Source organism: Hemitrygon akajei, chromosome 21 (genome assembly GCF_048418815.1).
Source record: "Hemitrygon akajei chromosome 21, sHemAka1.3, whole genome shotgun sequence".
Classification (NCBI taxonomy): Eukaryota; Metazoa; Chordata; class Chondrichthyes; order Myliobatiformes; family Dasyatidae; genus Hemitrygon; species Hemitrygon akajei.
In genome coordinates this window covers 27,989,329-28,016,241 of record NC_133144.1, presented here as the reverse complement: position 1 = coordinate 28,016,241, position 26,913 = coordinate 27,989,329, and the positions used below count along the sequence as shown (strand labels likewise).

The 26,913-nt window shown below is 41.2% G+C and overlaps 1 protein-coding gene across 1 annotated transcript in view; it reads left to right on the top strand.

The window, feature by feature from the left end:
• The first annotated feature begins 12,054 nt into the window (after nt 1-12,054).
• Nucleotides 12,055-26,913, top strand: part of LOC140714177 (dual oxidase 2-like) — a 145,404-nt gene continuing 130,545 nt past the window's right edge. Inside the window, exons 1-2 of the mRNA XM_073025053.1 lie at nt 12,055-12,197; nt 12,744-12,852. Coding sequence (XP_072881154.1) covers nt 12,777-12,852 — 76 coding nt within the window. The 5' untranslated portion in view covers nt 12,055-12,197; nt 12,744-12,776. The remainder of the gene's footprint in view (nt 12,198-12,743; nt 12,853-26,913) is intronic.

The window sequence follows — 26,913 nt, the reverse complement described above, 5'->3', positions numbered from 1 at the left end:
TGTAACAGCGTAACGTGAATGTTTAGTCTCTGTTCAGGAGTTCAGCACGTGTGCACTAAAAAGTAATAGATGCCTTAGTTGAGATGTATTCGCTTACATTTTTCGCTGCGATGTATAAGATACAGGATTGGGGGGGGATTCTAATGTTGTTTGAATTGCGTTCCTTCAGAATTGCCACTACCATATTAGTACTGTGTTAGTTTGGTGTGGTTTTCTTTTATGTATTTTTATACTGTATATGCAATCCGTCGATACACAAGTGTGTGGATCGAAGGTTAAACGGAGATTGTAATGGCAGGACCTGATTGTAAAGACGTTTGTTTTGTTTTAAGACCCTCTTCTGGCACTTAAATATCTAAAACAGATAAAGGAATTAAAACCCGAAAAAGTATTTGTTGTCCTGAGTGTGTACTTTTTCCCAGGCTACAAAACAAAGTACAAATCTACTTATGCAACTCAGAATAAAAACAAGGTTGTTTATGTAACAATTTAGTAAATTGGTTTAATATTATCACATGCTGATTGCAGTGAGAAACTGTTTTGCAATCCATCCATACAGATTATGACATCAGTGCATTGAGGTTGGAAATTAAAAGTTCATGTGACTTGGATGATTGACAAGTTAACTAAGATATCTTTATCAAGAACTATCAGTTTCAGGGTGTTCACCAAATAGTACATGAAATTCAGATAATTTTGATTTGCTTTGGCTGAAAAAACTTGTGGTTTAAGTGTGATGCAGGGCTGAAGGAGAATTGAGTACATCCACCTATTGTATAAAAGGCTGCTGATTCTGACCATGAGCATAGGACTCAAGGTGCCATGTTCCACAACTTGATAAACAGGACTTGCAGTGAAGAATCTTTAAATAACCTGCAGTGTCCTAGGGCACTGTACAGATAATAGTGCTTTTAAGTGTTGCATCTGTTTTATAATAAGAAATTACATAGTTTGCTGACATGCCCGGGGGCAAGTAGAAAGGTAGGTTTATTGTTCGGGGCTTGGACTCCAGTATTGACCAAGTCTTGTTGACAAAGTACAGGGTCTTGGTGAGGTAACCTTTGTGGTGGTAAATGCATCCAGGAACAAAATGTTCTTGCACAGGACTGATTTTTTTATGAAGGGTGTGAGTGTTTTATGAAGGGTGATTAGAATATAGAACATAGAATAGTACAGCACAGGATCACATTAAATTAGAAATCAAATGGTCAACTAAACTAATCTTGTCTACCTGCACTGTGTCCATATCATTCCATATTCCTCACATTCATGTGCCTCTCTAAACATCTCATAAAAGTCCTGCCAGAAGGGTCTCAGCCCAAAATATTGATTGTACTCTTTTCCATAGCTGAGTTCCTTCAGCATTCTGTGTATATTTCTTAAAAGTTCCTAATATATCTGACTCTCCCACCACCCCAGACAGCCATTCTAGGATCCCACCACTCTCTGTGTAAAAAAAAAACTTGCCCCTCATATCTCCTTTGAAATGATCCCCTCTCACCTTAAATGCATGCCCTCTGGTATTAGACATTTCAACCCTGAGGAAAAGATGCACTATCTATGCCTCACATAATCTGATACACCTCCATCAATCATTCCCTCAGATTGAAGTGGATAATGAGGAATGATCTCATTTAAGAGCTACAGGGTTCTGAGATGAATTGACAAGTGCATTTACCAACAGGTTTATTCCTGTTAGTAGAGATTCCAGAATTAAAGGTTATATTTTCAATATAAGCACCATTCATTTAAGCCTCAGGTGAGGTATATATTATTCCTTCCTCTATGAATGTTCAGTCCTTGAGTATTTATTTCAAGGCTGAGATCAGTAAATCACGACTTATTCCCCAGATAAGAGACACACACCAAAACTTGACAAGCAAGCCAAAAGAGATTAATAACATCTTTGCAGCTTTTTATTCCTCTCTGTGTACCTCAGAGATTCCCTCAGATATAGCAAATATGGAACATTTTTTAGATAATTTTGAAATACCAACTCCTGAACCAGAGGAGGTGGAGAATTTAGTTCGGGCTCTTGGGCAGGAAGAGATTAATAATGCCATTATGGCTATGCAGAGTGGTAAGTCCCCAGGCCCTGATGGTTATCCGATAGAATTTTATAAGAAATTTAAGGATAAGCTCATACCGGTCCTTATAGAAGTGTTTCAGGAATCTTTGGAAAATGGTTCCTTACCCCCTACTCTTTCACAGGCATCTATTTCACTTCTTCTTAAAAAGGACAAGGACCCGACTCAATGTGGATCATATCGCCCCATCTCACTTTTGAATGTGGATGTGAAAATTTTGGCTGAAGTGTTGCGTGCCATTTAGAACACCCCCTTCCCAAGATAATATCAGATGATCAAACAGGTTTTATTAAAAACCACCATTCTTTTTTAGAAATATCCATCGACTAGCTGATGTGGTTTATTCACCCAGTGCCTCTCCGAATCCAGAGGTTGTTATCTCCTTGGACGTGCAGAAGGTGTTCGATAGAGTGGAGTGGGTATACTTGTTCAGTGTTTTGGAGAAATTTGGATTTGGCAGAATATTTGTAGCCTGGGTTAAGCTATTATATCACTCACCTTTAGCGTCTATACAGACAAATTATTCTCGATCTATTTCCGATTAACACGTGGCACTCGCCAAGGCTGTTCCCTATTCTATTTGCAATTGCAATTGAGCCTCTTTCTATTGCACTTAAGTCAACTACATTATTTCAAGGCATTAGGAGAGGGGACATGGAACACCGTGTATCCCTATATGCTGACGACCTCGTACTATATGTTAACGACACTGTAGGTAGCAGTCCTGCTATTCTGTCATTATTAGGTCATTTTGGAGCCTTCTCTGGCTGTGAACTGAACCTTCAAAAAAGCAAATGCGTTCCCATTAATAACTTGGCCCTACAGATCCGACAGGAATCTTTGCCTTTTCCTTTATCTCAAGATGGTTTTGTATACCTAGGAATACACGTTACCCGCTCTTTTACGTCTCTGTTTGAAGCTAACTACAGGCCTCAGGTTAGCTAAATGAAGGCTGATTTTGAGAGATGGCGCAGTTTACCCCTTACTATAGCTGGGAGAATTCAATCAGTGAAGATGACTGTACTTCCCAGATTTCTTCACTTGTTCCAGTGCTTGCCAGTTTTCTTATCTAAGTCATTTTTCAAGTCAACTGACCAAGCTATAACCTCCTTTATTTGGGAAAATAAGGTCCCAAGGGTTAATAAGTGCATTCTCCAAAGAGTTCGTGACGTAGGTGGAATGGGCCTTCCTAGTTTTATTCATTATTACTGGGCATCGAACATTCAAAAGGTATTATTTTGGCTCCACTGGCCAGATATAAACTGGTGCCTGCTTGAGACACGGTCTTGCCACTCCTCATCTCTCCCAGCTTTAGTGTGTTCTTCCTTGCCATTGAAATCCTCTCAATTCACATCTAACTCGGTCGTGCTGTCCACCCTCAAAATTTTCAATCAATTTCGCTGCCACTATAAGTTCACCTCAGCTTCAGTTTTGGGTCCCATTCATAGAAACCATCTATTTCTCCCCTCTACACTCGATTCAGTTTTTAGACAATGGGGTTTGAACGGTCTTATGCGCATTAAGGATTTGTACACTGATAATATATTTGATAGTTTTGTTGACCTGTGCAGTAAATATGGCCTTCTGCATAATCATTTTTTAAATACCTGCAGACTCGCCACTTTGTCAAGGAAAAATTTCCCTCTTTTCCTTATCTACCACCTGCTATGATGTGGGAAAAACTTACTCTTTAATGATAAAGGGTTAATCTCTGAACTATACGCTCAGCTGATGTCTTTGGGAATTCAAGATCTAAACAAAAATCAAGAGTGGATCAAGAGTGACTAGATGGGAGGATGACCTTGGAATGGATCTGGCTGAGGAATATTGGGCAAAAGCATTGAATAGGGTTCATTCCTCGTCATCATGTGCTAGACTGGGGCTCATACAATTTAAAGTTTTACACAGAGTACATTTAAGTAAAGCCAGACTTGCTGACATATATCCCGGGACAGACGCTGGCTGTGACAGGTGTTCCTTCTCAATGGCTGGTTTAGTGCATGCATTTTGGTCTTGCCCTCGGCTTGATAGCTATTGGCACTGTTTTTAAAATTATCGGTGAGGTTTTGGGGGTGACACTGAGATGTTGCCCACTTATATTTGTATTTGGTGTGGCAGATGATGCTTTGGGTTTAAATGCAAACCAGTCGGATATCATTGCATTTACATCGCTTTTGGCCCGTAGGAGAATCTTCCTGGTCTGGAAATCTGCTACTCCCCCATCTGCTGCTGCTTGGTTAGAGGACGCAATGTTTTTCCTGAAACTAGAAAAGATTACATTTTCTCTGAGGATGTCTGTGAAAAAGTTCTACTCAAAATGGAGACCTTTCTTGTCATATTTTGGTGTCTTAAGGAATTACCTACTAGTTGAGGACATTTGATTGTGCTTGGGGATTTGCCCCCCCCCCCCCCAAATAAAAGAGCTGCAGGGTTCTGAGAGGAATTGACAAGTGTAGTTACCAACAGGTTTATTCCTGTTGGTATACCGAGATTCCAGAATTAAAGGCTATATTTTCAATATAAGCACCATTCATTTAAGCCTCAGGTGAGGTATATATTATTCCTTCCTCTATGAATGTTCAGTCCTTGAGTATTTATTTCAAGGCTGAGATCAGTAAATTTTCGGACATTTGTGGGTCAAGAGATGCGGTAATTTAATGGGTAAATTGACAAAGCACTGGATGAGATAAGATCTTATTGAACAGCATGACAGACTCACAGGGCATTATGGCCTTTGCCTGATTCAGTTTATTGTGTTCATAATGAGGTTGCAAAAAATCCATGTAATAAATGACTACATAATCTTTTTCTTGAATCATTTCTTAGAGCTATGCAGCAGGAAAGCAGGCCTTTCAGTCTGATTTTATTATCACTGACATAACATTTGTTGTTTTGTGGCAGCAGTATAGTGCAAGACGTAAAAAATTACTAAGTCAGAAGAATAAATAAATAAATGGTGCGAAAGAAGAAAAGCGCAGTGGTGTTCACGGCCCATTCAGAAATCTAATGGAGGAGGGGAAGAAGCTGTTCCGAAAACACTGAGTGTGAGTCTTCAGACTCCTGTACCTTCTCCCCAGTGATTGTAATGAGAAGGGGGCATGTCCCGGATGGTGAGAGTCTTTAATGCTGGATGCCATCCTCCTGAATGTGTCCGTGATGGCAGGAGGCTTGCTCCTGTGATGGAGCTGGCTGAGCCTACAACTCTGCACAGCCTCTTTTGAGCAGGTGGTGATGCTCTCCACCTGATGCACCATCAATAACTCTCTCTGAGACGTAAAGGCGAGATATCGGCTTTTATTGACTGGAAGAAGGAACAAGCAGTGGTTGACCACCATACTACATCCTGGAGACAGAGAGGCCGGGCTCAGACCTCAATCGCCTTTACACCGGGGTCTGTGGGAGGAGCCACAGGAGCAGTCAGCAGGGGGCGTGTCCAGACAGGTACATGTAGTTCACCACATTCACCCCCCCTTTGTTTTAAAAGAGAGTCCCCATGTGGCGAAGTTTCTTACAAGTATATTTACAGGTTAAGTCTATCAGGTGGTCGAATCTGTCGCTGCGATCTACGTAGCACCGGTTGTGATTGCACTGGTAACGGTGGTTGTGCTGGTTCCGGCCTAACTGGAGGTGTCAGCCCACTAGGCGTCAGTGATCCCTCACGCGTGTGTGAGGCGCCTGGTATATACGCGTACGAAACGCCCGGTATAAGAGTGTCGTGAGGAGTCCATGTAGGGCTTGGTGTGCGTGGTGTCACCTCGGGTTCATTGTTACTGTGGAGTGTTCGGGATAGTGGTCGGCTGCTCCTGCGGGCGCCAGGTCGCGGACGGAGACCGTGTTCCCCGCCCATCAGGTAAGACCACGTAGACATACTGGGGGTTCGCATGTAGAAGGTGAAACCTCTTGACCAGCGGGGAGTATTTATTACTCCTCACGTTTCCAGAGCAGCACTGGCCCTGGGGACGTCAGCCAAGCTGGTAGGGTGGTCCCAGTGGCAGACTTCCTGGGAAAAGAGAATAGGCGCTCGTGAGGAGTGGCATTGGTGGACGTACATAACAGGGAGCGGATGGAGTGGAGTGCCTCAGGGAGGACCTCCTGCCATCGAGAGACCGGCAACCCTTTTGACTTAAGGGCTAAAAGTGTGGCCTTCCACACTGTGGCATTCTCCCTCTCCACCTGTCCATTTCCCCGGGGATTATAACTCGTGGTCCGACTAGTAGCAATGCCCCTAGCTAGCAGGTACTGGCGCAGCTCATCACTCATAAAAGAGGACCCTCTATCACTGTGGATATAGCAGGGATATCCGAACAGAGTGAAGAGCTGGCGCAGGACTTTTATGACGGACGTGGTAGTGGTGTCGGGGCAGGGGATGGCAAAGGGGAACCGCGAGTACTCGTCGATAATATTGAGAAAATAGACATTGCAGTCGGTGGAGGGAAGGGGGCCCTTAAAGTCGATACTCAGTCGCTCAAAGGGGCGGGTGGCCTTGATAAGTTGCGCCTTTTCAGGACGGTAGAAGTGTGGTTTGCACTCAGCGCAGACTTGGCAGTCCCTGGTCATCGTCCTGATGTCCTCAAGGGAGTACGGCAGGTTCCGGGCTTTCACGAAATGGTAAAATCGGGTGACCCCCGGATGGCAAAGATGTGCATGGAGGGTGTATAGCTGGTCGAGCTGTGTGCTAGCACACGTTCCCCAGGATAGGCCATCAGGGGGCTCATTGAGCCTTCCAGGCTGGTACAGGATATCATAGTTGTAGGTGGAGAGTTCTATTCTCCACCGCAAAATTTTATCATTTTTGATTTTGCCCCGCTGTTGGTTGCTGAACATGAACGCAATCGAGCGCTGGTCGGTCAGCAAGGTGAACCTTTTGCCGGCGAGATAGTGCCTCCAGTGCCTAATAGCTTCCACTATGGCCTGGGCTTCTTTCTCCACTGCAGAGTGCCGAATTTCAGGGCCTTGAAGGGTACGAGAAAAGAATGCTAACGGCCTTCCTGCCTGATTGAGGGTAGCAGCAAGCGCGAAATCGGAGGCGTCACTCTCTACTTGGAAGGGAATGGTCTCGTCCACCGCATGCATCGTTGCTTTGGCAATGTCCCCTTTAATGCAGCTGAAGACCGCGCAGGCCTCGGCAGAGAGGGGAAAAGTGGTAGACTTGACCAGGGGGCGGGCCTTGTCTGCGTAATGGGGGACCCATTGGGCATAATAGGAAAAGAAGCCCAGGCACCGTCTGAGGGCTTTGAGAGTGGTGGGAAGAGGGAGTTCTAACAGGGGGCACGTACGGTCGGGATCAGGGCCAATGACCCCGTTTTCCACAACATACCCAAGGATAGCGAGTCAGGTGGTTCCGAACACACACTTGTCCCTATTATAAGAAAGGTTCAGGGCTTTGGCCACTTGGAAAAATCATTGGAGGTTGGCGTTGTGATCCGGCCAGTCGTGACCACAGATGGTGATGTTATCCAGATAGGGAAATGTGGCCTTCAGTTGGCACTGGTCCACCATCCAGTCCATTTCCCTCTGGAAGACCGAGACACCATTTGTGACACCAAATGGGACGCGCAGGAAGTGATAGAGCCTGCCGCCCGCCTCGAAGGCAGTGTAGGGGAGGTCCTCTGGGTGGATGGGGAGCTGGTGATAAGCGGATTTCAGATCTATTGTCAAGTACACCTTGTACTGAGCTATCTGGTTGACCATATCTGCGATGCGGGGTAGGGGGTACGCGTCAAGCTGCGTGAACCTATTGATGGTTTGACTATAGTCCATGACCATCCTATTTTTCTGCCCGGTCCAAACAACAACCACCTGGGGCCTCCAAGGGCTTGTGCTTGGCTCAATGATCCCCTCCATGAGCAGCCGCTGCACCTCTGACTGAATGAAGGCCCTGTCCCTCGCGCTGTACCTCCTGCTTTTAGTTGCCACAGGTTTACAGTTGGGGGTCAGGTTAGCGAACAGCGGTGGGGGAGGGATCTTGAGGGTGGAGAGGCTGCAAGTGGTGTCGGTAGCGCAGCTGTCAGCATGGTGCTGGGCGGGACGTGTGGTTCGGTGTGTGTGTGTGGTCAGTAGTGGGGTATATGATGAAGTCCCACAAAATTGAGGATTCCTGACAGTGAGTGGTGGGAGGGGCCCGTCATATGCCATAGTCACACTTTCGAGGTGGCTCTGGAAGTCCAGCCCCAATAGCACAGGTGCGCACAGTTGAGGCATGACCAGTAGCGCAAAGTTCCGATATTCTGTGCCCTGCACCACCAATGTCACTACACAACCCACCCGGATGTCTGTGGAATACGACCCAGAAGCCAAGGTGACCCTCTGGCTTACCGGCCGTGTCATAAGTCCACAGCGTTGCACTGTGTCCGGGTCAATAAAACTCTCAGTGCTGCCCGTGTCAAACAGGCAGCTAGTCCTGTGCCCCTCCACCAGGATGTCCATCATTGACCTTGCAAGCTGGTGTGGGGCGCTTTGGTCGAGGGTTACGGTGGCCAGAGTTGAACTGACGTCTTGGTGCCTGGTAAGCACCGGTGGGTAGGGGGCAGGGCATGTTGGCGCCGACAAAGATGGCCGCCCCCATCCGGGCATGCAAGATGGCGGCCCCCATGCCTCACACGCAGTGCTGCCCGACCCCGCTTGTGGTTTAGACTTACAGACCTTGGCGAAATGGCCCTTCTTCCCGCAGCTGGAGCAGGTCGCTTCTCGGGCCGGGCAGCGTTTTAACTTTCAGGGTGACCGTCAAGAGGAGGATTCGGTGCATAACAGCGGGTTCAGTTGCACGAACCTCCTCCAAGTATGATTGGAAGCATGCAAGCCAGAGTTCAAAGGCAAGAGCTGCTTCAGGGTCTTGGGGGTCCAAATCCAATCTTTCCGGATGTAAAACGCTTTCCATGTTTTAAAACTTCCAGTCAATAAAATTGATGCACCATCAATAACTCTCTGAGACGTAAAAGCAAAATATCGGCTTTTATTGACTGGAAGAAAGAACAAGCAGTGGTTGACCACCATACTACATCCTGGAGACAGAGAGGCCGGGCTCAGACCTCAATCGCCTTTATACCGGGGTCTGTGGGAGGAGCCACAGGAGCAGTCAGCAGGGAGCGTGTCCACACAGGTATATGTAGTTCACCACACCACCATACCTCTGTAGAAACTTCCTAGAGTTTTTGGTGACATATCAAACCTTCTCAAACTCCTAATGAAGTATAGCTGCCAGTGTGCCTTCTTTGTAATTGCATCAATGTGTTGGGCCCAGGATAGATTTTCTTGCTCCATAGATGGTGGGAGAAAAATCAGTTGATCTTGCCAAGGAGGTATTGGACAGGAATTCGAAACAGAATATTTTGCAGGGAAATGGAACTAGTGTCTTGGGAGGAGTGCCAACTGTTCATGGGTACAATGGGAGTTTCTTGGAACGGTGAGCCCTTGAGGAGTTCAAGTGTGTTGAAGCTGCAATAGCCATATTTTAATTTGAAACTATAAATTATGTGTTTTATGAAGTTCTTACTTTTGCATAATAGTGCATTGTTGTGATATTTAAGTCTTTTGAATGAATCTTTATATCTTAAAAAAAAATGAGAATGGGACTGACCAGATTGGTTGACTACTGGCTGTCTGCATAGACTCAAAATTTCAAAGTAAATTTATTATCAAAGTACATATATGTCACTATATTCTACCCTGAGATTCATTTTGGATTTAGAAAGGCCAAATGGTTTCTTCCTGTGCCATAATAATTCTTGGATGCCAAGAACTTTACATAACTCAGTCGATCACTAAAATGTTCAGCCCCTTCACCACTGGTACACCAAGAAGCAATGCAATCACTTGAAGGTGTGGTTGCGAATCTCGCTAAATCTCAGCATCTGTAAGCTGGATCAAGAGTGACAGCACCTGTGTATAAGACCTTAAGACCATAAAATATAGGAGAATTAGGTAATGTGGCTTCTCATTGTGTCTGCTCTGCCATTTCATCATGGCTGATCCAAATTTTCCTCTCTGCTCCAATCTCCTGCCTTCTCCCCTTATCCTTTCATGTCCTGACCAGTCAAGAATCTATCAACCTCTGCCTTAAATAATCATAAGGACTTGGCCTCCACAGCTGCCTGTAGTAAAAAATTCCACAGGTTCACCACCCACTAATTAAAGAAATTCCTCCTCATTTCCACTCTAAAAGGACGCCCCTCTCTTCCAAAGCTGTGTCCTCTGGTCTTAGACTCTCCCACCATAGGAAACATCCTCTCCACATCCAATCTATAGGATTCAATAGGTTTCAATGAGGTCACTCCTCATTCTTCTGAATTCTAGTGAATACAGGCCCAGAGCCATCAGATGCTCCTCATGTGACAAGCCATTCAATCCTGAAATCATTTTTGTGAAGCTGCTTTGAACCCTCTTCAGTTACAGCACATCCTTTTTAAGATAAGGGTCCCAGACCTTCTCTCAATACTCTGTGAGGCCTCACCAGTGTTTTATAAAGTTTCAACATTAAATCCTTGCTTTTATATTCTAGTCCTCTTGAAATGAATGCTAACATTGCATTTGCCTTCCTCACCACAGACACAACCTGTAAATTAACCTTCAGGGAATTCTGCACAAGGACTCTCAAGTCCCTTTGCATCTCAGTTTTTTGCATTTTCTTTCCATTTATAAAATAGTCAACACTTTATTTTACTTCTACCAAAGCGCATTAATTTCCTGACACCTCTTTGCCCATTCTTTTAATCTATGTCCTTCTGTAGTTTCTCTACTTCCTCAAAACTACTTGCCCCTCCATTTACTTCATATCATCTGCAAACTTTGCAATAAAGCCATCAATTCCATTAATCCAGTCACTGACATCTAACGTAAAAAGAACTGGTTTCAACACAGATGCCTGTGGAACACCACTAGTCACTAACAGCCAGTCAGAAAAGGCTCTCTTTGTTCCCACTCTTTTCCTCCTGTCAACCAGCCACTGCTTTATCCATGCTAGAATCTTTCCTGTAATAACCATGAGCTCGTAGCTGTTAAGCAGCCTCATGTGTGCACCTTGTCAAACTGCTTCTGAAAATCCAAGTACACAGCATCAATCAATTCTCCTTTGTCCATCCTGCTTGTTATTTTTTCAAAGAATTCCAACAGATTAGTCAGGCAAGATTCTTTCTTGAGGAAACCATTCTGTCTACGGCCTTTTTTATCATGTGCCTCCAAGTACCCTGAGACCTCATTCTTAATATTTGACTCCAACACTTTCCCAACCTCTGAGGTCAGACTACCGGACCTATAGTTTCCTTCCTCTGCTTCTCTCACTTCTTGAAGAGTGGAGTGACAATTACAATTTTCCAGTCTTCCGGAACCATTCCAGAATCCAGTGATTCTTGAAAGATCATAAAACCCTCCAAGTCGGACACTTGCATGGAAGTATGGATCTAAATTCTAAACCTCCCAACCCATGAATGAACATTATTTACAATGGCAAAAAAATCTACAACTTTAAGGCTAAAGTGTTAGGTTTAGTTTAAGCTTCAAACTAAATTTATTCTCGAAATAGGAATACCATATGCAGCCTTGAGATTCATCTTCTTGCAGGTTCCCACAAAATAAAGAAACACAATAGAATCCACAAAAAAACCACACCCAACAAAAACAACAAACATCCAGTAATTAAAAAAGTAAACAAATAACACATCGAACGTGAACTGCAGCGTCCCCAAAGTTGAAATCAAAAGCAACAAACTGACTTCTACGGATGGAGAAAAGAATAAGTGTACCACACACTTGGCAGCTCAATGTGCAGACTGTCTCATTTTCTCCTGTGGGATGAATACGAGTTACACATATTTTAAATGGTATGTCTGGTTTTTAAAAATACCTTTAAAGGGCTTTGCCATGCAAGAAATATTTGAACAAGTTATTTTTGTGCCGCCTCTAAGGTGTGTTCCTTTAGAGATATGATACAATTGGTAGATAATTAAATTCTGCATTTCCTCCTAGCCTCTTTAAAAGGAGTACTTAAATCAGCTCAGGCAAAATTCCCTCTTACATTGTAGACTTAGAACAAGCTTCTGCCATCAAAACAGCTTAAGTGAACTGCCTCTCCTTTTGTGAATATTTCCTGAGACTAAATAATAAAGTTTGCACAAGGTATGTTCTTGTTCCTTTTCTGGTTTTTATTTTTTATTTATTAATTTTCAATCACTTTTTAAAATGTTTCATGTTGGTACACAGTTGATAAAACCATTATGGTAGATGATATTCAATATGTTACATCCATTAAATAATTTCTGTATGTTTTATTATTTTCTTTCTACTTAGAAAATATAAAATAATTTATCTGATTATTTCAGATTATTTTAGATTAGAGAACCACAATTTTCATTTCTTTTGAAATGCTTTCTTAAGCTTAAAAGATCTGCAAAATGCCATTCTATAGTTTTATGTGTTTTCAAGAGGGGACTTCCGTTCAGTTTTCTGCTGACAATCACGAGCTCTCAACTCTGGGTGTGTTTTCTGTTTTCTTGCCAGTACCTCAGCCTTATGTAATTGTGGAGACCAATACTCTTTCAGTTTCCAACATTTACACTGGTGTTGGGTTTAATTTATGGCACTTAGAAGAGCGTTAGCAAGTTTGGAGTGTGTTACACATTAAAACATTCTATTTCATGTCTATTTCTTTGCTATTGTTGACAGATCAATGTGGATGTTAGAATTCAAAGCTGGAAGATGATGACAGCGAGTAATAACCGTAAAGCATTGGTATTTTTCTGGACTCTCATTCTGTGTTGTCCTTCATTTACCTGTAAGTAATGCAGCAAACATATGAAGCTTTTTGAAAATCTAATAGTACTGTTTATCGTGAGATTATCTTTAAATAAGGAGGTGCCAAAGAATAGAGTATTTAAACTGTGGACCTGGCATATGCAAGAGCGATTGAGTCAGTGAAGTTGATTTATGGCGTTATAAATTAGATTGTTAGAAACACATGAAAGCAACTAGCTAAAAGAGCAGTATGTGAACAGTGCACATTTTTACAGAACTTTAAATATTACAAATACCATACTTCTTCAGAAGTTAAAACTCAGTCACACAGTGGCATCTGTGAAGAATGGAAGAGGTAACAGAGGCAATAGTGGTTATAATGATGGGGGGCGAAGGTGAGTGTCGTTATGTTGCATCACTTTCAAATACCTCTTCTCAAATCTATCAAAAGTTCTGTGCACAGGCCCTTTGCCAAAATAAGGTACCTAATCCTTTTGTGTATGAATGAGGTAGAATGTGGATACAGAGCACGCCTGAGCAGGAACTACTTACCTGCAATTTCTTCTCTTGTCGTCCTTCTCCAACACATTCACATTTTGGGGTATTTCCACTGAAAAATCCAACTAATGGGAAAAAGTGGTGTTGGTGAAAGGGTGGCACAGCTAGCTGAGCTGCAGCTTCATGGTTCCAGCGACATGAGTTCTATTTTGACCTGTGATACTGTTGGAATAGATTCTCCTTATGTCCTTCCAATTTTGCTCTGGGTTCTTATTTTCCCTCAACGTCTCGACCTCTGATGCTGTCTGTCTAAAACTGAGGCCATATGGGTTTCCTCTGGGTGCTTTACACTCCCAAAATGCATACTGAATGTTTAATCAGCCACTGTAAATTACTCCCACTGTGTAAGTGATTGGCAGGATCTGGGTAAGTTGAACAAAACATATTAAGAGGAAAATTAGTAGTACTTATTTACTGCCCATTTTGCTGTTGGTGCTTATGGCAGCAAGGAAGGTCCACTTTCTCTGGCGGAGTTCAGGGCTTCCTTCATCATGTCAGTAGCTTCTTCTTGGTTTTCACTACAGTCAGTCATGTATGCCCTGGGTGGAGACTCAGGAATACCATTACTCGGATGTAGGTTTCTTCATTGCTGTTTCCATCACAATTTTATTTTACCAGTCAGGGTTGTTAGCCCTGAGCTAAACTGACAAACCTGGAGAACTAGTGGACCACTCTTAGTGTGGCTTGTTTGGCATGGGTGACCGTACCAAGAGCAAAGTCCTGATTCCAGCCAACATAGCTCAATGGGTTAACAAGGTTATGGTCCTCTTGAAGGGAAAATTAGTAGGGAATGGGATTACTCTGCAAGTTGGCAAAGACTTGATGTGCTAAGATATTATCAGGAAAACATGGGATAAATTATCACAATGGCCGATGACAGAAATTAAACACCAAAAAAAAAATGGAATTCCTGTAAATCTGGTGTCAGAATTTTCTTATCCTCCATTAAGACACATGATTGACGCAATTCCTTAGCAGCTGTGAGTGAATCTGACACACAAACAACTGTTGGAAGTTAGCTTCAAAATGAAAACTGCTTCTTCCAAAATTGTGATTCAAGTCCCACCCCAGGGCATTAGTGCAAACATTTCGACAAACATTTTGTACTAAACGGAGCGTTGCTAAAACAAAATGCCCATTTATTTATGTAAAAGATACTATGCCATTTGATTTCTCAATTTACAAATATTTCATTTATGAATTTTTGCTTTGCTGTTAGTTCTTTATTTTGAATGGCAGGGTGGAGAAAACACCAAAGGAGGTGTTAGGGCATTCCTTCCCTTCGCTCGCCTACAGGTCCCCTTGGGCAAGGTGTAGCACCTGCCTAATAACCCCCCCCCCCCCACCCGATCAGGGTTACGTGAAGTAGTGGGAGCAGGTAGTGGGTGGTCGTAAGAGCAGCTGGTTCATATCGCAAGTCCTGGTTATGCGACCACTGACGACAGGCAGACAATCTCTGAAAAGTATTGACAATTGCTGTGGTCACCTGTCTTGTAAAGACACAGCCCTGAAGAAGGCAATAACAAGCCATATCAATGGAAAAACTTGCCAAGAACAGTCACAGTCAAGGCAAAACCATGATCTCCTATGTCTACGACACGGCACATAATGAACAAATGAATGTTTAGTTCTCTGGGTTACATGTATTCGATTTACAAATCAGTTTATTGTCACAAGGAATAGTACAGCAATAGCACTTTCTATAGGAAGACAAAGTACCAAAGTACCTGCAATTCATTTTGTGCAGACTTTCCAATTTATGAAATTTTGCTTAATATTTTCCATGAATGCATCTCTTGTTTTGTAAATAAGAAAAAGGTTGTATTTTAAAAGGGCGAATGAGGAGCGTTTGATGGTGCTGAGCCTGTACTCAGTGGAGTTTGGAAGAAGGACATGAATGGTCCATTTTCTCATTGCAACAAGGGCAGCACAGTGGAGCATCTAGCAGAACTGCTGTCTCACAACAGTTCCAGAGTTCCTAGTTCGGTCCTGATTTCCTGTATTGTCAGTGTTGTGTTTGCATGTTCTTTCCATGGCTGCATGGATTTTTCCAGTGTGTACTGATTTCTTCCCACAGTCCACAAACGTGTACTCTGGTAGGTTAATTGGCCACAATAAATTGCCCCTAGTGTGCAGATGAGTGGTAGAATCTGGTGTAGTCGATGGGTATGGGTGAGATAATAAAATGAGATTAGTATAAATACATGCTGGACAGTTAGTGTAGCTTCACACTGTTTCTCTGCAGTGTGACTCGATGACCACTGAAAAGAATAAAGCACTATGTTGTAAAGCTCTTTCTAATAGATGATGGTCAGGAAATGTACTGTACAAATGAAAATCTTTTAAAATGCCTTTTTTGTTGTGGTTCACTTCACTTTGTGTGTGTTTGTGTGGGTGATGGATATAAATTAGGATCATCAGGGCCAAATGATCAATGAATTAAATGCCTCGTACTGTCCTTTAATTGCATTTTATCAAGTGTTTATTCTTTTACTTTTGAACCATTGAAATTGGAATTCAATGGAATTCCAAATTGGAATTGGAACACTTTCCCAATTTAAGTAATTTACTATAATAATTTCCCAATTTATAACACTTTCTGGTATTTAGATATACATATTTTATTTCATATCTGTACTTGTAATTAAATTTTTACATTATTATTTATCATTGTTGAATCATTTTCTTTTGCCTGTCATGCCAACACACCAGAGCAAATTCCTAATACATGTAAATGTATATGGCAAATAAAGTTGATCATTGATCCTTAAATATTGTACTCACAAGTATAATATTGCATACACAGGATTAATTGTCCCTTTAGAGAAGTTCTATTTTTAAATCCTTGAACATTTTCGAAGAGTTCTAGACATGCTGATTAGAATGAGAGGGGGGTTGGCATTGAGGAAGGGAGAGTCTTGTATTTGTTTCTATGCATTCAGAACAGTAGTGATGGAACTTGGAACCTAGAAATGCTGTAACTATGGGAACTGCTGGAAACCAATACATTTCTGCACCAGTAAGCTTTCTGGCAGCTTTAAGGAATCTTTTGATTTTGGTAACTTGGCAATTACACTTGCCTAGAATTGCAAAACATTACAGTCTCTGCTGAAGTCAAATAGTAAATAAGCTTCTTCTAAATATTCAGTACAGTTTGAGAAAATGAAAAGAAGAATAAAATAGCACATCTCATATTTAATCAAATCAGCGATTTGAGGTAGGTATAAATCTCATACAAAAAAGTAAATGATACAGTACATGTTACTCATTACTGATTTTGTTCTTGATTTGTTTCATCTTCCACTGATGATAGATTATTATTGAGAGCCGGGAAAGGTTGATCCCATAACTCAGTATACACCCAGTGGCCAGTTTATTAAGTATACCTGTACACCTGCTCAAGAATGCAATTATCTAATCAGCCGATCATGTGGCAGCAATTCAATGCATAAAAGCATGCAAGCATGGTCAAGAGGTTCAAATGTCATTCAGACCAAATATCAGAACAGGAAAGAAATGTGATCTAAGTGTCTTTGACTGTGGAATGATTGTTGGTGCCAGAAGGGGTGGTTTGGGGATCTCAGTAACTGCTGATCTTCTGGGACTTTCACATACAACAGTCTCTAGAGAATGGTGTGAGAAACAAAACCAACAAAAAATCCAGTGACTGAATTCTGTGGGCAAAATCAGCTGAATAAAGATGGGGGCTCATTGGTCAAGCTGACAGGAAGGCAACAGTAATTCAAATAGATATACAATGCAACAGTAGTGTGCAGAAGAGCATCTTTGAATGCACAACACGTCAAACCATGTAGTGGTTGGGCTACAGCAGCAGAAGACCATGAACATACAGAAAAACACTTAGTGGCCACTTTATGAGTTACCTCTGAAATCTGATAAAGTGGTCACTGAGTTATGTTTTACAAACTCATTGTTTACACTCATTAATGGAATGTTGGTATCACTGACAAATTTGGCAGTTATTGCCCCTTCCCTAACTTTCTGTACCTAGTTGTTCACCAGGCCATTTCAGAGAATAGTTTAGAGCATTCACTTATAATCCAAACTGAATAATGATGACAGATTTCAGTTCATGAAGAATGTTAGTAAACAGAAAAGTTCATGGATAAAGTGTAATTTTGAGGTGTCTTGCTTTATTTGCCTCCAGTTTAATTAATTGAATTGAAAAACAGACAATAAAAGCAGGAATAGACATTTTGACCCTTCATGCCTATTCTGTCATTCAATATGATCTTGGCAGTTCACCCATATTCAGTTCCAGTACTCTCGCCATGTCCCTTGGTCTTCCTAGGATTGTGTGAATATTTCTAATGATTTGGTTTCAAATGAAGTATTCTGCAGATTCACCAATCTCTGGTGGAAGAACTTTCTCCTGGTATAGCATAGAAACAGGTCCTTCAACCCAACTAAGATTTCCAGCTAAGCTAATCCCATTTGCATGCATTTGGTTCATATTCTTCCGAATCTTTTCATCCATAGACCTGTCCAAGTGTTTAAATGTTGTTATTGTATTCAACTCAACCACTTCTTCTGATAGCTCACTGTCTACTCTATGGGTGAAAATGTTATCCCACAGCTTCCCTTTAAATCTTACCCCTCTCAGTTAAAGCCTATTCACCCTTAAAGAGTGTGCTTTCACCCTGTCTATGCCTTTATGATTTTGTGAACCTGTTTAAGATCACCACTCATTTTCCACAATCCAATGAATAAAGTTCTGGTCTACTTAACCTCTCTCTGTAATCAATGCCAGAAGTCCTCATGATTATTTTCTGTACACTTCTCACTAATGTCATGTTTCCTATAGAAGGGGGACCAAAATTGAACACAGTATTCTAAATGTGGCTCCGCCAACATCTTGTACATCTGCAACAGAACTTTTATATCTTTGTCTTAAATAGCTTTCCCTTGATCACTTTGTGACCCCTAGTTCTCATCTTGCTGGTCATCTGGGGCATCCTTCCAGTATCAAACCTGTCCATTCCCATAAACATTTTGCAGCTGTCCATGAGATCCCCCTTTATTCTTCTAAACTCTAGTAAATGCAAGTCTTATTGACCCAATCTCTATTCATATTCAATCTCTATTCTGTTCTTGCACAGAAAGTGTGGAGCACCCTGTCAGGGTGATGATGGAGGCAGGTGCCTTTTGGATACTTAAGAAACTTTAGATGGGCACAAGGATGGAGAGCTATGTAGTAAGGAAAGTTGAGATTGATGTTAGAGAAGGTTAAATGGTCGTCACAATAATGTGAGCCAAAGGGCCTGTACTATGCTGTACTGTTCTATTTTTTTGTATATCAATACTATAATTGCCAGGATTAGCTGGCTGAACTTTACTGAACTTCCTGTAGAGCAAGAACATCCTTCCTCTGATAAAAAGATCAACACTGTACAGAATACTCAAAATGTGGTCTCACTAAGGCCAAGCACACTTACAGAAAGACATCCTTGCCCAAATTCCCTTGCTATAAAGGCCAGAGAACAATCTTCTGCACTGTTTATTTACCTACAGCAGTTGGCAGACAAGGACACCCAAGTCTTGCTGCACCTCCCTCTTCAATTCATTGTTGTTGCCACCAAAGTGTATGACCTCACATTTATCCACATTATTCTGTCCTGCCTTGTGTATCTGCCCACTCTCTTAGTCTGTCCTATCTAACTCAACCTGGAGCTTCTTGACGTCATCTTCCAGGCTCACCTTGCCATCCAGTCTCATCTCATTCATTTGACAAAAGCATATTAAATCATTAATGTATATTGTTAATAGCAATTATTTGGATGATGGAATTGATGATTTTGTAGCCAAGTTTGGAGATTATTCCAAGATAGATGTGAGGGGGACAGGTAGTGTTGAGGAAGCAGGGCGTCTGCAGAAGGAATTAGACACATTAGGAGAATGGACAGTGAAGTGGCAGGTGGAATATTATGTAGGGAAGTGTATGGTCATGCACTTTGGTAGAAAGAATAAAATTGAGTGGACTGTTTTCTATACAGTGACCAAATTCATAAATTAAAGTTGCAACTATGTTTGGGAGTCCTCGTGCAGGATTCCCTAAAGGTTAACTTGCAGGTTGAGTTGGTGGTAAGGAATATTAGCAAGGCTTTTTAAGGCGCTGGTGAGGCCTTACTTGGAGTATTGTGAGCAGTTTCGTGCCCCTTATCTAAGAAAGAATTTGCTGCCTTTAGAGATGTTCCAGAAGCAGTTCACAAGATTTTCAAGGGTTTAATTGTCACAGATGCCTGTGGAAGCCAAGTCATTGGGTATGTTTACAGCCGAGGTTGAGAGGTTCTTGATTAGTGAGGGTGTCAAAGGTTATGGGGAGAATGTAGGAGATTGGAGCTGAGAGGAATAATAAATCAGCCATGAGAGCAGACCTGATGGTAAAATGGCCTATCTTTGCTCTTTTGTGTTATAATCTTTTTGTTTTGTGGTTGATTATTGTCAATCGACTACCCCTCTATCCATATAAGCACCTCCTCCTCAGTCCTATGTGCTTTAATTTTGCATATAATTCCCTAATCTGGGATATTATTTAAAGCTTTCTGAAAAGGTAAGTGCACTATATCACTGGTTCTCATTATTCTGTATGTTATAATCCTCAAAAGAATTTTGGTCGAATTATCAAACGTGATTTCCCTTTGAAAATACCACACTGACTTTTTCTGACCCTATCACTGTCTTCTTTGTGCTCTGCTTCTGCATTTTTTTTTATAATGGACAACAAGACTTCCTCATCACGGATATTAGGTACACCAGTCTATTGACTTGTCACCTCCCTTCTTAATATCATTCTTACACGAGCTAAACTCCAAACCATTAGAACTCCACAGATCAAAGAATGTTGCAAACTGATCACCAAGGTAGCCACTGTTTCTAGGTTTACTTCCTTGAGTACTCTAGGATGCAGGCTAGCAGGCTAGCAGGCTATGTCTCTGATCCCTTCAATTTCCCTGCTAATACGTATTTATTTATTCTCTCTGTTTCAATAGACCTTCTGTTGCCCAACATTTCTGGGAAGTTAGTTACTTCCTCCTCTGTGAAGAGTGAATCAAAGAATGAATGTAATTGGACTGCTTTTTCTTTGTTCCCTATTATAAATATCCTTGACTCTCTTTGCAGAAATATTGAATCTTTTACAGTCAGTTCTGAACCTCTGTACAAGATTACTCATACTCTATTTTCCCTTTCCTAATCAGTCTTTGTCCTCCATTGCTAAATTCTGAACTACTCCCAACTGTCAAGTTGTTACTACTTTTGACTTTTCCCCTTTTGAATCTAATAGTGTCATTAATTTATTTTAAAAACCGTGGTTGAGCTACCTTTCCTGCTTCATTTTTGCACCTTTCAGAAATTAATATTGTAATTGATACATTTACTCTTTCAGATGTTTGTTTTGTCTGTCCACCATCAACCCTTTAAGTAACATTTCCTAATCTATTATTGCTATCTTGTCCTTTACACTTTAGTTTTGTGGAACATAGTACAGAACAGCAACATGCTCTTTGGCCCACAATGTCTGCTCCAAACACAATGCTGAATTTAACTAACCTTTTCTGCCTTTTTTTGATTCATATCCCTCCACTCCCTACCTATTCACGTGTCTGTCTGAATAGATAGATAGATAGATAGATACTTTATTCATCCCCATGGGGAAATTCAACTTTTTTTCCAATGTCCCATACACTTGTTGTAGCAAAACTAATTACATACAATACTTAACTCAGTAAAAAAAATATGATATGCATCTAAATCACTATCTCAAAAAGCATTAATAATAGCTTTTAAAAAGTTCTTAAGTCCTGGCGGTTGAATTGTAAAGCCTAATGGCATTGGGGAGTATTGACCTCTTCATCCTGTCTGAGGAGCATTGCATCGATAGTAACCTGTCGCTGAAACTGCTTCTCTGTCTCTGGATGGTGCTATGTAGAGGATGTTCAGAGTTTTCCATAATTGACCGTAGCCTACTCAGCGCCCTTCGCTCAGCTACCGATGTTAAACTCTCCAGTACTTTGCCCACGACAGAGCCCGCCTTCCTTACCAGCTTATTAAGACGTGAGGCGTCCCTCTTCTTAATGCTTCCTCCCCAACACGCCACCACAAAGAAGAGGGCACTCTCCACAACTGACCTATAGAACATCTTCAGCATCTCACTACAGACATCACTCTCTGTGTAAAAATGACTGACCCTTGCCACGGAGCTGCCTGATCTAGAGGACATGTCTTATGAAGATAGGTTGAACAAGCTGAGGCTTTCCTCTTTGGAGCAAAAGAGAATGAGAGATGACTTGATAGAGGTGTACAAGATGATGAGAGGCATAGATCGAATGGATAGCCAGAGACTTTTCCCCAGGGTGGAAGTGGCTAATACATGGGGGCATAATTCTAAGGTAATTTCAGGAAAGTACGGGGGGGGGCATTTTCTATGTTTTACACAGAAAATGGTGGGTGCATAGAATGCCCTGCTAGCAGTGGTGGTAGAGGCAGATACATTAGGGGCATGTATGAAACTCCTAGCGAGGCATATGATGGTAGAAGAATGGAGGGCTAAGTGGAAGGGGGAAGTTAGTTTGATCTTAGAGTAGGTTAAAAAGTCAACACAATTTTGTGAACTGAAGGCCTGTTATGTTCTGTATTCCTATGCATCCCTTTTAATATTTCTTCCTCTCACCTTAAAGCTGTGCTCTCTGGTAGCTGACATTTCTATCGTGGGTATAAGTTTCTGACTGCCAACTCTATCCATGCCTCTCATTATTTTATAAACTTGCATCACATCTCCTCTCAGCCTCTGAAGCTCCAGAAAAAGCAATCCAAGTTTGACTAACTTCACCTTATACCTTCTAATCCAGGCAGCATCCTGGTAAATCTCTTCTGAACTCACTTCAAAGTTCCCACATCCTCTCTGCAACAGATCAACCAGAACTGTACACAATGCTTCAAGTGAAGCCAGACCAAAGCTTTATATAACTGTGTTGTAACTTCTTGACTCTTATACTCTATACCCCTAGTAATGGAAGCAAGCATGGCATATGTCTCCTTCGCTACTCTATCAACTTGCCTTGCCACTTTCATGAGGGTGTGGACCCCGGCCACCCAAGATCCCTCTGTACATCAGTGCGGTTAATGGTCCTGCCATTAACTGTTATGTCCCTTTACATTTGATCTTTTTTCCTTTATTTAGATTCAGGAGCTGAGTGTCAGAATCAGCTCTCGCATTCTCCAGCATAATGAAGAATTGTACAATATTGTGGGCTCTCTTCCACAAATGACATTGCACAACAAGACTGTTTATTAATCCTTTCCTGTTAAACAGTCCCAGTCTGGCACTGCAGGTGGTTCCTCAACATATTGAACTAAAACTCTATCTCAAGCCCATTTCAGAAATTCTACTTATAGAGTATTATTACAAACTTATTTTGTCCAATTGGTATGTAGATTGAAGTCACCTTTAATTACAGTTGTATCTTAATGCATACATGACTAATTTCAGTTTAATGGTTTCCTCTACATCACCACAATTGTTTGTGGTTTTGCATATAATCTACCAGCATGTTCTGCCTCATAATGTTCCTCTACACCTCCCATATAGATCGTCCATCAGGGTTTTTAACTTTAACACTATATTCTGCATTCTGCTATTGCTTTTTCCTTGTACTCCCTCAATATGCTGATGTGACGAAATGATAGCATGCAAAGCAAAATTTTTCACTGTTTCTCAGCACATGTGATAATGATAAACCAAGAGATGTTTGAACAGGTACATAGAGGACTTGGTCTTGGAGCAAGTTGATGGGACTAGGCAGCAGACCTGGTCAACATGGACTAGATGGGCTAAAGGGCCTGTTTCTGTACTGTGGTGCTCTATGACTCTTTATCAGAACCAGAATCAGGTTATTTAACACTGACATATATCATAAAAATATTTGTTTCATGGCACCTGCACAGTGGAAGTTACTACAAGTGGCAAATAAAAAATATTTGAAAAGAGGAAGACCAAGGAAGTTTGAAATAAATTGCAGGAGATAAAGAAAAGCACTTTAGTAAAATGTTAATGTTAATATTCAGTTAGACTCAGAGCACTACAAAGGTGGTCACAGAGTGGTTACAGGAAGCTAGTAAGGCCAGACTTGGAATATTATGTTCACTTTTGGCACACTGCTATAGGAAAGAAAATATTATTAAACTGGAAAGAGGGCTGAAAGGATTCACAAGAATGTTTCCAGGATTTGAAAGACTGAGTCATAGGGAGGGGTTGGACAAGCTAGGTCATTTTTCTTTGGAGTGTAGGAGACCTTGCAGCCACAAAGACAACAAATTTCACAACATATGCCGGTAATATTAAACCTGATTTTGATTCTGAGGGGGTGATCTTACTAAGGTGCACACAATCATGAGAGTGAATGCACTCAATATTTTCCCCAGGGTTGGTTGATGAAGAACTAGAGGGCACAGGTTTAAGGGAAGAAGGGAAAGATTGAAAGGCAACTTTTTTACATAGAGGCTATTTGAGGAAGTGGTTTGAGGCAGTTAATATAACAATTTTGAAAAGACAATTGGGCAGGTACATGGAAAGGAAAGGTTTAGAAGGTTAAGAGCCAAGCATGGGGAAATAGGACTAGCTTAGATGGGCACCATGGTTGGCATGGAATAATTGGGCTAAAGGGTCTGTCTTGGTGCTAGATTACTCTATAACACTAAGGTCCTGTGCATTTATTGTGATAGTTGGCTTTCAACTAAGCTGAAGCATGATACAGGTCGACCTTCACTAATCCGGTACCATTGGGACCCGTGGAGTGCCAGATTAGTGAAAATGCTGATTTACAGAAGGATCACATTAAGCAATAGCTAACCGCCTCGTCATACCTTTAAAATATCATGTAAATCAGTACAAGTTAGATAATAATGAAACAGAAATATTACGTGAGTGGCAAGTGTAATTTTAATAAAGTAATATGCTGTGCAGGCACAGATAAAATAAAGGGTACAGGTAAATGTACAGGAATTAACTTATACAGAAAAGTTGAGCACTTCCGCTTCTAAAGTGAGACGTTTAATATACCTTCAGGCAAAGTTACGTGTTTGCAAGTGTGGGGTTGTCAGGATCATCAACATCTTCATCTTGAAAAATGAGTGAAGCATCAGGAACTGGTGCTGAAACTGGCACAGCAGTTCTTTCAAAAACTGTTGATGTTGGTGGCAGCACATCTGGGTGAGCAGAAGCAGAAGTCGGAGAAAGAAGTTCTTCAATACGCCACATTTCATGTGACCGCCAGGCAGCTGGAGGTTCGGTGGTGGGCTCTTCCCTCTTCACTCACAGTTACTGAAGGAAGCCTCATTAGTTTCTTTTCCTCCACTTAGTAATATGCTTAAATTCAGCGCCACGTCTGATCTGAGGTCGTAGGCAGAAGAGAACAGAGTGCCAGCCAAGTGATGCTGGAGGGCAGTGCGTAACTGCCGGCAGGCAGGTGAGAAGGCGGACCGAACCGGTGCGCGCCAGCTCTCCCGCCGCTGGCGGGATTGACAGGTGGGCGCCGGGTGGTCGTACCTCACGCAAATGATATTAATGAATGTAGGAAAACAAGCAGGAATTGCCTGTCTGTGCTTACAAGATCGCGCCAACACGTGAACAGATCTAGCGCAACCAAAACAATGCACAGTATATTGATACCGGTGGCCCAGGAAATTTGTAATTACGGTTGCGCGGAAAATTTGGTATCAGTGCTAGATTATCGAAGGAACCAGATTACAGGTCATTGGATTAGTGAAGGTCGACTGTACCAACAGTGGGAACCACATGGCAGTTTCCTTGATTGTAGGGGCTCACCCAAAATCAACAATTAGATCTAACAACTAATATGCATAAACCGCATGACAATACACAGATACTGACTGTTGTATTGGTCATTCAGAGCATCAGATCTCTGACAAGCCCTTTTCAATTACCCCACATCCCTATAAATATTGCTTCTTCAAATATTTGAAGATTTCTTTTATATCAACTATTCAAATCTAGTTACATTCAAATTTATAGCCATATGTTGCATATGCTTTCTTCCTTATATCTTCTGTTTCTTTTACCTGAAATACATGCACTCTGATTATTCAGCTTCATCCACTGGAAACCTATTCTGTTTATTTTCTACAAAGAAGGAAAAGGGTAGTGGGTGTATGGAGCACCCTCACCTACAAATTCCCCTCCATTACACACCCATACATGATAAATACAAGCCTCTCCACCATCAGTAGTAACTACTGGAAGCACTGCCTCAAGAAGGCAACATCCATCATCAAAGACCCCCAACATCCAGGCCATGCCACCTTCCCTCGGCTGCCATCGGGTAATTGGTACAGAACCCTGAAATCCCACATCACTAGGTTCAAACACAGCTACTTCCCTTCAACCATTCAGAAACAACCAGCAGAATCCTAATCACTATAGTTTAGCCACTTTTATCACTTTACATTAAAATGGACTTATTTTTTTTTTTTTTTTTTTTTCTAAATTTTATTTAAATTTTTAAATGATTACAAGTGAAGAAAAAAAAGATATGTGACCCTTCCCCCCTCCCCTTAATCCCTCCCCCCTAACTACCCTATATAAAAAAAAATTAAGAAAGAAAGAAAAGAAAGAAAGAAAGAGTGCCTGGTTGTTGGTAGGTCTCCACATGCTCCATGGAGTTCTTAATAGCTTTAGTATATATATTTATTTTTTTTTCCCCAAGTAGCCATTAATTTTCTCTTCAGAGCACCTATATATTTAATCCTGTCTTTTGTAAATAAGGGCCCCAGATTTTCAAAAATGTTTCATATTTATCTCTTAAGTTGTAAGTAATTTTTTCTAATGGAATACAGCCATAGATTTCTTTTTTCCAACAATCTATACTTAAATATGTATCTGATTTCCAAGTAATTGCAATAGCCTTTTTGGCTACAGCCAGCGCAGTTTTTATAAATTCTTTCTGATATTTATTAAGTTTGAGTTTTGGTTTTGTCCCTTCAATATCACCTAGTAAAAGTAACAAGGGATTAAATATATAGGAGATTGTTTTGAAGGAGGTATATTAATGTCATTTGATCAACTAAAGAATAAATATAAAATATCAAATAACACTTTATTTTGTTACTTTCAATTAAGGGCTTATATAAGAGAAAAACTAGGTCAAACAATGTTACTGCCGAAATCTAAAGAAATAGAAATTTTAATTCAAAAAGGAAATATTAAAAAATTTATATCTTGTATGTATAATTTGATTCAAAACCAGGCAACTAAACAAGGAGTCCACAAGTCAAGACAAAAATGGGAAAGTGATTTGAATATTAAAATTGAAGAAACAAATTGGTCAAGACTGTGTCTTGACAGTATGACAAATACAATAAATGTTCGGTTAAGATTAGTGCAATATAATTTTTTACATCAATTATATATTACACCACAAAAAATAAATAAATTAAATCCAAGTTTATCTGATCAGTGTTTCCGATGTAACCAAGAAACTGGTACATTTTTACATTCTACATGGTCTTG